This window comes from Aotus nancymaae, unplaced genomic scaffold (genome assembly GCF_030222135.1).
Source record: "Aotus nancymaae isolate 86718 unplaced genomic scaffold, 86718_ANA_hifiasm-v0.15.2.pri h1tg000067l, whole genome shotgun sequence".
Taxonomy (NCBI): domain Eukaryota; kingdom Metazoa; phylum Chordata; class Mammalia; order Primates; family Aotidae; genus Aotus; species Aotus nancymaae.
This window is the reverse complement of record NW_026988482.1, coordinates 38,612,345-38,626,554: the sequence shown is the minus strand read 5'-3', so window position 1 is coordinate 38,626,554 and position 14,210 is coordinate 38,612,345. Positions and strand designations below refer to the sequence as shown.

The 14,210-nt window shown below is 42.1% G+C and overlaps 1 protein-coding gene across 2 annotated transcripts in view; it reads left to right on the top strand.

Annotated features, from left to right (window-relative positions):
• The window catches only part of PRICKLE2 (prickle planar cell polarity protein 2), a 137,660-nt gene that overhangs the window by 57,634 nt on the left and 65,816 nt on the right, over positions 1–14,210 (top strand). For both annotated transcript variants that reach the window (XM_012469562.2, XM_012469568.2), the window contains exons 3-4: positions 10,201–10,314; positions 13,191–13,328. In XM_012469562.2, coding sequence (XP_012324985.1) covers positions 10,201–10,314; positions 13,191–13,328 — 252 coding nt within the window. The remainder of the gene's footprint in view (positions 1–10,200; positions 10,315–13,190; positions 13,329–14,210) is intronic.

Sequence of the window (14,210 nt, the reverse complement as noted above, 5' to 3'; positions counted from 1 at the left end):
TCTTTCCCCACAAGCACTCAACAGTTCCTTAGGCTTATGTGTCACAGATAACAGACAAGAATACCACAGACTAGGTGGCTTAAACAACAGAAATTTATTTTCTCACAGTTCTGGAGTCCAAAAGCTCAGGATCAAGGTGTCAGCAACGTTGATTTCTGCTGAGGCTTCTTCTTCCTGGCTTGCAGATGGCCTTTTCTGTGTGCACGCTGCTGGTTATCTCTTCCTCTCTTCCTCTTCTTACAAGGACCCCAGTCTTATTGAATAGGCCCCAGGCTTATGACCTCATTTAACCTTAATTACCTCCTTAAAGGCCCTATCTGCAAATTTAATCACATATAGGGGTTAGGGATTTGACATGTGAATCACAGCGGGTATACAATTCTGTTTATAACATAGACATTTATGAATTATGCATTAGACTGCTTCAAAGCCAAGAAATATAGAGCCTTCAGCCTGTGCCTCTCTCTACTAGTTACATGATACCATTTGAGCCTCTTATTAATGCTTCAAGATAGATATTATTGTCCCCATTTTACAGATGGAGATATTAACTTTCTACAAGAGATAAAGTAACTTGCCCAACTACATGCAGATGGTGTTAAATCCAGTATTTGAACCCAAACAATCTCACTCCAGAGTCCAAACACATAACCCCTATAGGAAACTGCTATCCTGGTTTTTTAATAAAAGGCAATACTGAAAAAACTGTTGTCAAAAAAAGTAAGCAACTGTTGGGGGAATTTTTAATAGGGCATATATGCAAATGTGTACACAATCTGCAAAGGATGTTTTGGTGAAATTGGGGTGAGGGAGTGTTAAATTTAATTGTAGCTTAAGTAGAAAATGTTCAAACCCCAAGTTCTTCCATTTCTGCAACCTTTTCTTTAAGGCAAGATAAAATAAATGTCAGATAATGCTCCACACTCAATGGAAAGTATTTTCTAACTAAACATTGATGTTTAATATTCTAAATAAAATAATAAACTAACAGGATTGGAAAGAGTGGGCACGTGAGAGCTAACAGGCACAGAAGCAAAGCAACTCATTGATTTTGAATTATAGTACCGGCTTAGGGCATAACATAATTATTTTCCTTAATTTGTTCAAACAAAGTTAACTGAACTTGAAAGAAATTCTCTGGCTTCAAATACAAATGGGTGTTGCTTTTGCCACTTCCTCTGAAATAAACAGTACCTTGACAGTTATTCCATACATCCTTCACTTAGCATCTCCTCCACCCACCCCACAGCACTAATCTTTGGTGAAAAAGCAAGTGCTTTGATGAAATGAAAGAGAAGCTTAATGAGTTTTACTCTGGTTCCTCTTGAAACCTCACTTGTGTATTCTCTTGCTGTATGTGTTCGTCTAGATCCTCTAATAAGCCAGACCGCTAGAAAGATAAGGTTTGAATACAGCATGCATCCATTCAACAAACACTTACTGAGTACCTAGTACATGCCAGACCCTCTTCTGGGGGTATATAGCAAACACAATCCCAAGTACTCACATTCTAGAGGGAAGAGAAAGACAATGAACAAATAGATCATTTGTCAGCACTGATAAGTTCTTTGACAAAAAGCAGATTAAGAGTTTGACAGTTTTAGCACTGTTGGCATTTTGACGGGGATCATCATTTGCTGTGGGGGCTGATCCATGCATTGCAGGAAGTTTATCAGCGTCCCTGGCCTCTACCCACTATATATGCTAATAGCAACCCCCTCCCCAAGTTGAAATAACAAAAAACATCTGTAGATGTAGATGTTGTCAAATATCTCTTGGAGGGTATTGTTACCCCCAGTTGAGAAGTAATAGGCTGGAGAATAAGGGATAGAGGTGCCAATTTATTAGGATAGTCAGGGAAGGCAACTAAGGTGACCATTGAGCAAAAACTGGAAGAAAAGAGGATGACACCGTGTAAGCACCTGAGGGGAGAACCTTTCAGGCAGAGGGAATGGCTGGTGTAAAGGCCATGAGGTGAAAAAAACAGCAAGGAGGTCATTGTGAGCAAAAGATCTGATCAAAAGGAATATGGTAAGAGACACAGTCAGCCAGATTATAAGGAGGCAGGGTCATAGTGTTATAGTGAAGACTGGCTTTGCATCATAGAGGTGTGGGAGATCATCCAAGGTTGTTTTTGAGGGTTTTAAGTTTTTGGGGTTTTTTTTGTTTTTGAGATCGAATCTCTGTCACCCAGGCTGGAGTGCAATGGCGCAATTGCCACTCACTGCAGTCTCAACCTCCCAGGCTCAAGCGATCCTCCCAGCTCAGCCTCCAGAGTAGCTGGGACCACAGGTGTGCACCACCACAGGCTGGCTTTTTTTTTTTTTTTTTAAATGTTTGTAGAGGCATGGTCTACCTATGTTTCACAGGTCAGTCTCAAATTGCTGGGCTCAGGCAATCATCCTGCCTCAGCCTCCCAATGTGCTGGGATTACAGGCATGAGCCACTGCACCCAGACCATCCAGGGTTTTGAGCAGAGCAGTGACACACCCTCATTTATATTCCAATAGAGTTGTTATTGCTGCTGAATGGAGACTCAACTGCAGAGGCACAAAGATGAAAGCTGGGTCCAGAAGCAGCCGCAGCAATAGCTCAGGCGAGCACTTAGTCATGGCTAGACTGGTCATGCAGGGGTGGTAGAAAATGACTGGATTCTGCGTATGTTTTGAACCTACATTCAACAAGAATTGCTGTTGAATTAGACATCAAGTATGAACAAAAGAAAGTCGTCTTTGAAAAATTGTTCTTTGAAAATACTGCAAATACGCTTTTATTTCTGATTTTGATCCTAATCCTCGGGGAGTTTAACATGATAGAGACATTGTTTAGGCATTAGGCATTAGACTGTTGTTTTCTAAATTGCTTCCTGAGTAAACCAATTAAAATTATAATGTGGGTCTCCAGGAGAAAAGGGAAGGAGCCAAACTTGGTACAATTTCACCTCTTAAATGCCACTTAATGGCACTTTTCTCCTATTGCTTGGGTAATGAAATTCTGGCGAATAGGTGCAAAATGAACACAGGGACCCTCACAAGCAGCCCATCCCTATTTGCTCACAGCTGTAATGCTACCTGATGGTCCCCCAGGTCCCCATTTGGGAACCACTGTGTACTTTTTTAAAAACCACCACGTGCAGCAAACACAGGCAATGTCTTTCCCTTCTCCGTACAACCTGCCTTCTGAGATGCTCAGGTGCATTTTAGATATTACCTCCCCAAATTGAGGTAGATTAAACAAGATTCCAAGCTTCTCAAACTGCAGGTGAGGGGGAATCAGGAAATAAAGGCCCAGTATTCGAATTAGTCCCTGAGTTAAGTTGGATTTTCATAAAACCTTCTGAATGTGTCAGCTCATATCTGAGATTACACTTCAGGAGGATTGGCCTTTACTTTGCGGTTGTGTTTGTCTTTTCCTTAAACTAGTGTTTCTTCTGGTGTGGTGTGAGGTGTTTGTTAAGAGTGCACAGTTCTGGCTTCCTTTTCAGCCCAGAGGGATGAAAATGGCAGTCATCTTTAATAAAGGCCTCAGATGATTGTAAAGTATGCTACTGTTCGAAACCCACTGCTGCATCATTTAGGAATTGCATTCATTCCTAGCAACAGAGACTGTATATAAAGAAACAGTTTATTTCTTGCACTCATAAAAGAAGTTCAGAAAGAGGCAATCCAGGGTTGGTCTGGTGGCTCCATAGTATAAAAATAAAAGGATTTTAAAGTTCAGGCTCATAACTTTCTGTCCTACTATCCTCAGGTTACAGCTTCCATTCACATTTGTAAGGTTACTTCATGGCACAAGATGGCTGCTGGAGGTCTAGCCATTGTGTTTATATTCTAGACAAGAAGGTGAAAGATGGGGGAATGGGCAAAAAAAAAGGTCCTGGCTAACAATCGCCTGGCCTACTTTAAAAGAGCTCTCCCAGAAGTCACACCCTTCCATGTCATTGACCAGAATATATATGGCCACATGTAGCCACTAAGGAGGTGCAGAAATATCATTCTTAGCTGAGTATATTGATGCTGTCAGTAAAATGGAGGTATTCTTGTTAAGGAAGGAAAAAATAGATATAGGTGGGAAACCTTCTCTGTCAAAGCTCCCTTATACCATCGTGCCATGGTGTTGTGGAAAGACAGTGTAATTTGAAGATTTTTCGTTTATTGTCAGTTCATTTTGGCCTTATTTGGGAGACGTGTGTTGGTTATGTCCTGAAGAATACCAAAGGAAAATGTGTTCATCGTTTCTGTGGTCAGCCATGCAGACCTATTGGGAATCTACTGTATCTGGATATGGTTTGGCTTTTTCTTCCTTCTTTCCCATCCATCTGCCAGTCTCTTCAGTCTCTTTATTTCTTGATAAAGGAGAACAGAAGGAGAGGATGGGGAAGTCAAGCTCAAAGGTGGCTCTGTCACTTTTTAACTATGTGTTATTCAGTCTGTTGAGTGTGAAATACCCACCTCCATGGTGTGGGAAAAGTTTATGAAATACTGTATATTAAAACACTTCAAGCCTTAGGGTCACTCAATAAGTCAACAGTTCTTTGACCCCTTCCTTCATTCAGATCAGGCTTGTCTAATCGATGCTCCACAGGCCCCATTCAACCTGGGACAGTTTTGAATACAGCCCAACACAAATTCATAAACTTTCGTAAAACATCATGAGATTTTTGGGGGGATTTTTTTTTAAGGTCAGCAGCTATCATTAGTGTTAGTGTATTTTATGTGTGGCCCAAGACAGCTCTTCTTCTTCCAGTGTGGCCCAGGGAAGCCAGAAGATTGAACTCCCCTCCCCATCTAGATGGTGAAGAACAGTTGATTCTGAAATCGGTCAAGAAAGTCTAACTTCTTCTTTGTGGGTTCCTGCTCTAAAAAAATAAGGATGCTTTTGATATGGAAAATGTTGCCACCCAAAAATGTGAGCATTTTGCCCTTAGGATTTCTTCTTGCCAGAGCTGGTGGAATCCCCTCCTGAATCTTATATCTAGATATGGAAGGAGACACCTGAAAAACTGGGTGAGGTCGGCTGGGCGTGGTTTCTCACACCTGTAATCCCAGCACTTTGGTAGGCCGAGGTGGGCGGATCACGAGGTCAAGAGATCGAGACCATCCTGGCCAATATGGTGAAACCCCGTCTCTACTAAAAGTACAAAAAATTAGCCAGGTGTGTTGGTGTGTGCCTGTAGTCCCAGCTACTTGGGAGGCTGAGGCAGGAGAATTGCTTGAAACCAGAAAACGAAAGTTGCAGTGAGCCAGGATTGCGCCACTGCACTCCAGCCTGGTGATCGAGCGAGACTCTGTCTCAAAAAAAAAAAAAAAATTGGATGAGGTCCAACAAGTTCTCTCTCCTTTTCTGGGCTTCCTAGATTTCTTGATGAAAATGGGAATCCTACCGTTGGCCTGGCAACTGCATAAGGTTGATTGTTGATGGAAAACAGTAGACAGTTCTAAAACTCAAAGTGTGGTCCCTGGACTAACAGCAGGACCCGAAGAGGAGTTAGAAATGCAAATTATAGGTCCCCACCCCAGGCCTACAAAATTAGAAATCTCTCGTTTAACAAGCCTTCCAGATGATTCTGATGCAAGCTATAGTTTGAGAACCATTGCTCTAAATAAAGTGTTTTGCACACTTCTTTTAAAAAAAATCAGCTTACTTTTAGTATGCTTTTCTCCCAAATACAGAGTCATTGATTCTCCAGCCCCCATCTTTCTGCCCAGGCAGAAATGCTATCAAATGTGCAGTTCCTTCCAACATGCCTCATCTTTCCAGCTGGGCGAAGCTTTGCTTTGTAGATTTTATTTGCGCACTGACTAAAGCACTTGCGATCTGTCTGACACACACCGAAGTTGCTGCCAAACCTTTCCTGTTGCAGAGTTACACCTTAAATAAAAGCCTTCAGCGATTTCATTTTAATAAGCCAGTTTATTGTGTTCAAAATGCTTTTGTTTAGGGGAAAAGTAGAGCCAGGGTGGAATCACAGGACACCTTTATCTGGGAATATCTAAATGGAACAGAGTTTTAGCACATTCAACAGACGTGCTTTTGAAGAAACATGCTCAGTACACACAGGATGAAAAATACGGTTATCAGCATAATGGGTAATAGCTTGGTAATGATCATCATTGACAAAGTTCTATTGGATTTGCTTACTTACTCCAAAAAAATGAACAAGTGAAACATGTTTGGACTAAAATGAACAATCTGCAGGATTTTCAGGAATTGTGCCAAATTTAATTTGTGTATTGCCAGAAAGTATACTCAGTATTTTCCCATTACCCTTGGTTTGCTTGGTGTTTGTTTTGGGCTATGCAGTAGTTTTATTTTGAAGGATGCCAGAGGAAAATGCAGGCAGCCTTCCTGTATCCAGCCAGAGAACTGAGGAGAGCTGTTTCTCCCTCACTCCTGTCCAACTGTTAATCCCCTTTGCTTGATGGAACCTTCAAAAGTCCAGCATCTAAACACCAGGAGGAGATGCAAAGCTAACATTAGAGGAATGCGTTTTTTACCTGGACTTCTATGGGCTTTGAAGAGGATTGAAAGTCCTGAAAGGACTAATTCATTTTCCTTCCTCAGAGCAAGCCACATCACCTACCATGTGGCATGGGAACGATTTGGTAGGCTGTTAATTAATATTAACTGATTTATTTTAGAAATGGAGCGTCTTGCTACGTAGATAAGTTCTTAAGTCATCCATCAAATTATTAGTTGCTTGTGAGCAGATATTCTAGCACATTCTATATTTGAGGAATTATTGGAATAATTTTGAGTAGTTATCAGTAGGCTTGAATTATAAAAGGTGACAAAAGATGTCCAGGAAAGATAGAGCTGTGTTCCCAAAGAGTAGTCACTGCCTCTGTTGACTTCAGAATTCAGTCTTTAGGATGGATCTCAGCACACCAAGGAACTTATTTACTCCTAAATTTCTGCAGTGTTCTCTATCACTTCACCTTCACTCAGTCACGTTACATTGGGGTTCATTTATTCTCCAGTCTTCAAAGTATTCTGAATGTCTTTAATCTCATTTCTGAATCTGGACGCTGCCTAAGACGGGGTAATCAGGAACCTTCTCTGGGGAATTTGCAATCGAGAAAAGCAAGTCTCTCTAGGGCAGGCCGTTGAACTCATGCTGTGCAAACTCAAGTGCTTTGGGAAACCTTAACCTTTCAGAAGGTGAGAAGCAGATCTGCAGGAAGAGAGCAGAGGTAAGAGGCCACTGGGCTCAGAGAGAACAGAAACTTGGTACAGTCACCTTCCAGTGGCACATTCTCTTTCTTCATGAGACCCTATTATATACATGGCAAGGTTTCTTTAAGAAAAAAAAAAAAAAGCACACCTTTATAACAATTTGTCATTTTCCCCCTGAAGTCAAACTAGTTTTAATACCATTGTATTCCTTGCAGCCTATTTTTCTTGCTTTGACTAATCTAAGTGGCTTCAGGGTTTGGTCTCACTCCACAAGCCAGCAATGTTGCTACACATCCAAAAGTGGGCCTGATGCAGTGGCTCACATCAGTAATCCCAGCATTTTGGAAGGCCAAGGCAGGAGAATCACTTGAGCCCAGGAGTTCGAGACCAGCCTGGTCAACATGGCAAGACTCTGCCTCTACAAAAAAATTTTAAAAATTAGCCAGGCATGTGGCATGTCCCAGTAGTTCTAGCTAGTCTGAGGTGGGAAGATTGCTTAAGCTCAAGAGGTCAAGGCTACAGGGAGCCATGATCGCGCCACTGCACTCCAGCCTGAGTGGCAGAGCAAGACCTTGTCCAAGAAGCATCTGGATTGTTCCATATAGGATAGGTCAGGCTTGATAGTGTAACCATTGTCATGTATTCATGTTATTTATTGTCATTGAGAGCTACATGCTTTGCCTACACTCTCATTTAATCATCACACTCTTATGATGAGTATTTTGAACAGCCACATAACTTGCTCAGGAACCCAGAGATAGGAAACAACAGAACCTTGACTCAGGGTTCAGATCCACAAGCCATGCTGTAGAGGGTGCAAGGAAAATTCCAACTTGGGCCAGCCTTAGTATCAAAAAGGGCTTGGTTCAAAGTACAGGTTCAAAAGGGCTCTCAGGCCTGACTGCTCTAGGCAATGGACAGGGAGTGTGTGAGTAATTAGAGGTGATTAAGAGGAGGGTCAGTGGAACTGCAACTAGACTCTGCATTTTCAAGCATCCACAGTAATTTATCTCATATTAGCAATTCTCCCTAATGTTCTATAACGACAATGGGAATTGTGAGAATGACAAAGTAATGTTAGAACCAGGCCTTTCTACAAGCGATCTTCTGACTTGGGAGTCAAAGCCCATTCCCCAAGACACGAGACTAGGCCTGCTTTTTTATACCTGACCTTTGGCTGATGAGGCGTATGGCACAGGGACTCTTCTGAGGATGGATTGCTGTGCCAGTCTCTGATAGGCAAATTGCCAGCTTCTAATCCCAAGCTAACTAGTGATCTGGGCTTTTGCTTCTTCTCAGAGAGTACTGGTGAGGTGCCTTCGAAACCCGGAGCCATTCATTCCTGTCCCTGCACATAGCTCTCTGCCAGCTGCCTGTAGGGAGGGGCTATATAGCCCCTGCCTTTGGGAATCTAGCTAGTCTAGGACAAGAATTCTTTTTATAGTTGCCTCTGGGATTTGATTAAAAGGATGATAGGCTCATGATGGTGAATGGTTACCATCGTTAGTTATGAAAATAAAGATAGCTTTCACATTTTTTAAGGCCTCGTCATTACAAAGCCTTTTTACCCCTTCTTCTAACATTTATGACTTAGTTTCTGGAGACTAAAGTAGAGCTTTCGCAACTCTTCATCCCAGCATTCCCAAAACGTGTGTTCATACCCACAGATCCTTAAATGCAAAGGAATTAGACCAAGTTTGTAGAATGTAACAAATATGATGAATTTGTTTTTATTTTATTTGGTTGATGGGTTTTGTTTGTTTGTTTGTTTGTTTTTTGTTTTTGTTTTTGTTTTTTTGGTAAGACAGAGTTTAACTCTGTAGCCCAGGCTGGAGTGCAGTGGTACGATTTCAGCTCACTGCAACCTCTGCCTCCCAGGTTCAAGCAGTTCTTCTGCTGTAGCCTTCAGAGTAGCTGGGATTACAGGCATACACCACCAGGCTGGGCTAATTTTTGTACTTTTAATAGAGACAGGGCTTCACCTTGTTGGCCAGGCTGGTCCCAAACTCCTGCCCTCAGGTGAACCACCCGCCTCAGCCTCCCAAGGTGCTGGGATTACAGGCGTGAGCCACCATGCCTGTCCAAATATGATGAATTCGGAGCCCCCAGTCTTCCACCTTCTCCATTTGTTGAATGAATGCCTTGTTTCACAAAAGGTGATCATGTTGCTAAATAGGAGATACTTGAGAATATTTTCCATGATGTCATCTGGGCTTGTGGGATTTTTTTTATGCCTCTCCCATATGACAAACCTTCTGTATTAGCCAGCTTTTTCTTTTCCTAGTTTTGCATGTGGCTGAATGGTAGAATGTCTTTTTTCTTTTCTCAGGCAAAATTAGCTGCTTGGTGCTTTCCCCAGTTGTTGTTAGGGTTCAATGAGCCTCATAAAGTACAAGAATATGTCCTAACAGTCGTAAATAGGAATGTTCTAGGGTGTGCAAAAATCCTCATGTTAATGACAATTTTTAATTACACGCTCTGCATCCCAGATTTAGTGAGTCTATTTCTGATGGATGTCAGTTGCTGCCTGCCTTACAAAAGGCTTGAAACCTGGAGGGCTTTAAATGTAGGTGGAGGCTGAGGTACCTAGGGGTTTGCCGAGTGCCAAAGACTGGCTTTGACTTCATTGCCGAGGCAGGTGCTGACATATCCCTTTGGCTAGGGAGGCACGTCACATGCTGGAGACTAACAGAGAAAATGGTAAAGCCAGCTCTCAGGGGAGTCTGCCGAGAAAGCCCTACCCTCTGGTTCACCAGCATGTTTGCTGAATTCTCTGTTTCTAGGAAAATTGACTGGCTTTGTTTTTCCCTCACAGAGAGAGGGAATGTATGATTTGCCTGACTCTTGCTTTAAGGATGAATTTCTCTGCTTACCATAGGAAACTCATCTGCTGTTGACTTTCATAAAGGGTCGGGACTTCAGAAGTCAGTTGCATCCTGCTGGGGGCACCATCTTCCCAGTAAGTGGGAATAGGCACGTGGTTTGAGTAACGGGCAAGTCATCTGTATGCGTTCTGTCCTTCAGGTTCACCAGTACTATAGCTGTCTCCCAGAAGAGAAAGTCCCTTATGTCAACAGTCCTGGAGAGAAACTGCGAATCAAGCAGCTACTACACCAGCTGCCACCACATGACAATGAGGTAAGGGGCTAGAGGGGGCTTATGCAGAATTTTCTTAGAATTTTCTATGAATTATTACCTTTTTTATAATCTGTGATCAATGAGATAGCCAAAGAAGAACTCTGGCAACTTATTTTAGGTTTTAGCTTCCTTAATTAGAGCCGAAATAAACTGGCCAACTATTTACTTCTAGCGAGTATTATTAAAAAAGCAGAATCTCATTATGAATGGGATTGGCCTCTGTGCCTGGCACTACTAGCTATTTGGGGGTAACCAGGGAGCACTAAAATTTGAAAGCTATGATTCCAAGTTTTCTTACTTGAAGAATATGCCACATGGGTTGCCTGTGTATGTTGGGGAGATGATTGAGATCCCCCGGACCACTTCATGCCCTACAAAAACTTTGTGACTCTCTTGAATTTTCAGCATCATTTCATATTAAATGAGTGTGCATGTTTTCCACACCACGCTGCAGGAGAAGTTACATGTTCAGATTTGTAGCTCTGAAGATCTGTGGTTTTGTCTTGGTGAAGTCTGACTTGCCAAGGTCGTTCTTTGTACTCTTGAAAGTGTAGACTAGCAGACGGTCCTTTTTTCTGAACCCAGAAACATGGCACTGTAAGTGGGCATTTCTTATGCTTGAAATCTGATTGATCATAAAGAGAACTTTGTAAACATGATTTTAAAAGATCATCATGCTGGAAGGGAATCAGTTTATAAGCTAGAAATTCATTTTCAGGTATCTGGTTTTTAAAGATAGTAATCCTACAGAACTGAACTGTCTACTTGACTCTGACTGCATTTAAAATAAGAATATAATTTTAAATCGATAGGAGAAATGGCCCCTTTAGAGAGCTGGACACCAGCTTTCTACCAACTCTCCCACCCACGAGCTGGATCCTAGCAGCTCCATCCCAGGGGAAATGAGTGAGTGCTTTTCAGTCTTATCTTCCCACATTAGGAGAAAAGAGGATAATTTGAGAGCTTCAGAAATACATTTGAGTAAGCAGGACAAAAACTTTAAAACTGAATTCCCTAGAAAGAGAGTTATGATTCTCTTTCCTGCTGCTTTTTTCAGACTTCATAAAACAAATATAAACAATGTGTTTTCCTTTAAAGCTGAAAGCAAGCATTGTAACCGGATGCCCAGTTAACTAATTTGGAAGTGAAAATGCGGGTTTTTACAAGCAGGAAGGGTGTGCCTTCCTTTGAAAGCATGTCCCTAAAATGTCAGTGGTGTAACCATATATTCTGGGCTGTTCAGGTCACTGCAGTTTTCTCTGGGACATTTACATGAAGTCTTCTTTTTTTTTTTCTTCTTTTACTCTTTTTATTTGATAGAGGGAAGTGATTGGCTCTTCTCTGATTTTAGTGGTTTGTTGTGTTTATGGTTAACTGTGCTTTTATGAAAAGACACACCATTCAAATTACAACGTCCTGTTGGTGGGAACTAAGTGTGTGTGACCCAATGGGCAGATTTAGCCTATTTGAAATGGCCCTTTTGAGGACAAAGGGTGATTGTGATTCTAAAGTAAATATTTGACCTTTTTTTTTTGCATAGATAAGACAATTTTGATATACACAGCTGTACTGCTTTTCAAATTAGGATGTGACAGTCCTAGTTCAAAGGTTTCCCTCCAACCATCTGTATGACAAATCATCCGAGCAATTCAGTTAACCTTTCTGATGTCCAGATTACTCCAAAGTATGACAGGAGATGGGATTGGGACCGTGTTCCCCAAAGTGTGTTATATGCATGACCCTGAGTTTTATGTGGACATAGCAGTAAATGAAATGAAACCACATAATGAGAGAGTTACTGTCTTTTAAATTGTATTTCATTCCATGTGATAGAGTGGTTGAATCATCAAGGAGGAAATTTCAATTTAGTGCTAGCAGGTGTCTCATATCTCTCTAACTCACACTGGCCTCCACTTTTAAGCAGGAGCATCAGGGATCTCTGTTTTAGGATTTCCTGCAAGCAAAATGGCCAGCTAGAATCTAACAACATGGTTCTGTTCCCATTTTATTTAGGTTGCTTCTGTTTTTTTACAGGTGATATTAGCTTTCCATTTATAGTCATAATATGCTTTCTTTTGAAATAAATGCATCTAAGTTTCAAAAAAACTGAGTCAGTATTAAAAACAGCATCAAGTAAATAACAGTACAAGAATATGGCACAATTCCCAAGATGTGCATAAATAAGGGAGAGACTGGATTCAAATATCTTTAATGTTCCTCCCTTAATTCTGTTTCTGTATTTAACAAGAAGGAAAATGTCTCTTGCAAGTCAACTCAACTGAAGCCTAGCAGGCAGGCTGTTCCCCCCTCTACACAGATAAACATGTAGAGACTTCTGTGTAGCACCAAAGATGCCTGTACCAACTCCTCACACTCACACCTTTGTTTCCCTATTTTTCCAAAATGAAATGGGAGAATGGAAGCTGTGAGACACCAAAACGTGGACACCAGTTTTGGCTCACCTACTTAGAGTCATTCTTGATGTCAGGGATCACTTGCATGGGCACATGGAGATGAAAGTATCGTACCTACAGTTTAGAAGAACTTCTCAGCTCTTTCCTGGCAGCTGAGCCACCCCAGATGATTTGATCTTAGTATGGTGAGCAGAGTGAGGCAGTCAGGATAAGGAACAGTCGTGGAACCTTTAGCCTGCCCAAGGCTTGGGCTCCAGAATTCAGAGCCTTCGGTAAGCTCTTTTGGCTGTCAGCGATCTTAGTAGAGACTCACCTTAAATCTCTCCAAGGCTGTTGTGGTTAAAGTTCAGGTGAAGGCTATAAAGCCAAATGAGAGCACATTTAATGAGAAAACTCAGACATGGGCTTCAGGAATCTTAAGGAGCAAGGGTGACTTCTTCCATGCTGTCTGTGTGTATTCAGGTTCGATATTGCAACTCCCTGGATGAGGAAGAGAAGAGGGAGCTGAAGCTTTTCAGCAGCCAGAGGAAACGTGAAAACTTGGGCCGCGGGAATGTCAGGCCTTTCCCAGTCACCATGACAGGAGCTATTTGTGAACAGGTGAGCGTGGATTCAGGGGAGTGAAGAGGCATTGTTCTGGCATTCTTTTACTTGTTCATTCATCCAACAATTGTTTTATTGCGTGCCTGCTATGTTCCTGAGATACAGCAGTGAATAAAACATGGGAAAGCTTTATCTTACCCTTCTAAGGATAAGTCTAGGGGAGGAAGTCAGACAATAAATGTAATCAACAAAATAGAAAAAAAAAAAAACAGCAATGAAGGAGACTTGGATTTACTGGATGTGTGGGGAGGCTGCAGTTTTAAGGAAGGTTGGTAGGGAAGACCCCACTTAGAACATCTGAGCAAAGATGTGCACCAGATGTGCAAGAGGGAGTGAGTCATGCAGACTTTAGGGCAGAGGGAATGTAAGGCAGAAAGAATGGCCAGCTCAGAGGCCCTGAGACAGGAGGGTGTCTGTTATGTTCAAGGAACAGTGAGTTGGCCAATGGGCTGAGACAGAGGGAGTGAAGGGAGAGAATTCAGCAGATAAAGTCAGAGTTCCGGGTGAGGCATTGGAAGGATTGAGCAGAGCAGCGACATGATGGATGTATATTTTAAAAGTAGACCTTAAGAAAATGGAGTTGACCCAGGCCAGGGTAAGCCTCCCTCCCAGGATCATCCCAGAACCAGAACCATTTAAAGGGGAGGTAAATGATCTTCTCCCGGGATTTGAGGGTTCCTTATTGAAGTGCATAAAGCCATTCCCAGTCGTGTGGACAGGAGCTGTTTGTGAACAGGTGAGAGTGGGTTTAGGGGAGTGAAAAGGCATTCTCCCTGGGACCTCACTGAGCTCAAGATTCTGGATTTCCTTGTCTCCTCTGCTCCTGCTGAGTGCTCAGGGTGTGGTGAAGAGGAGTTTTAGAGACTGCAGGGTGGGAAT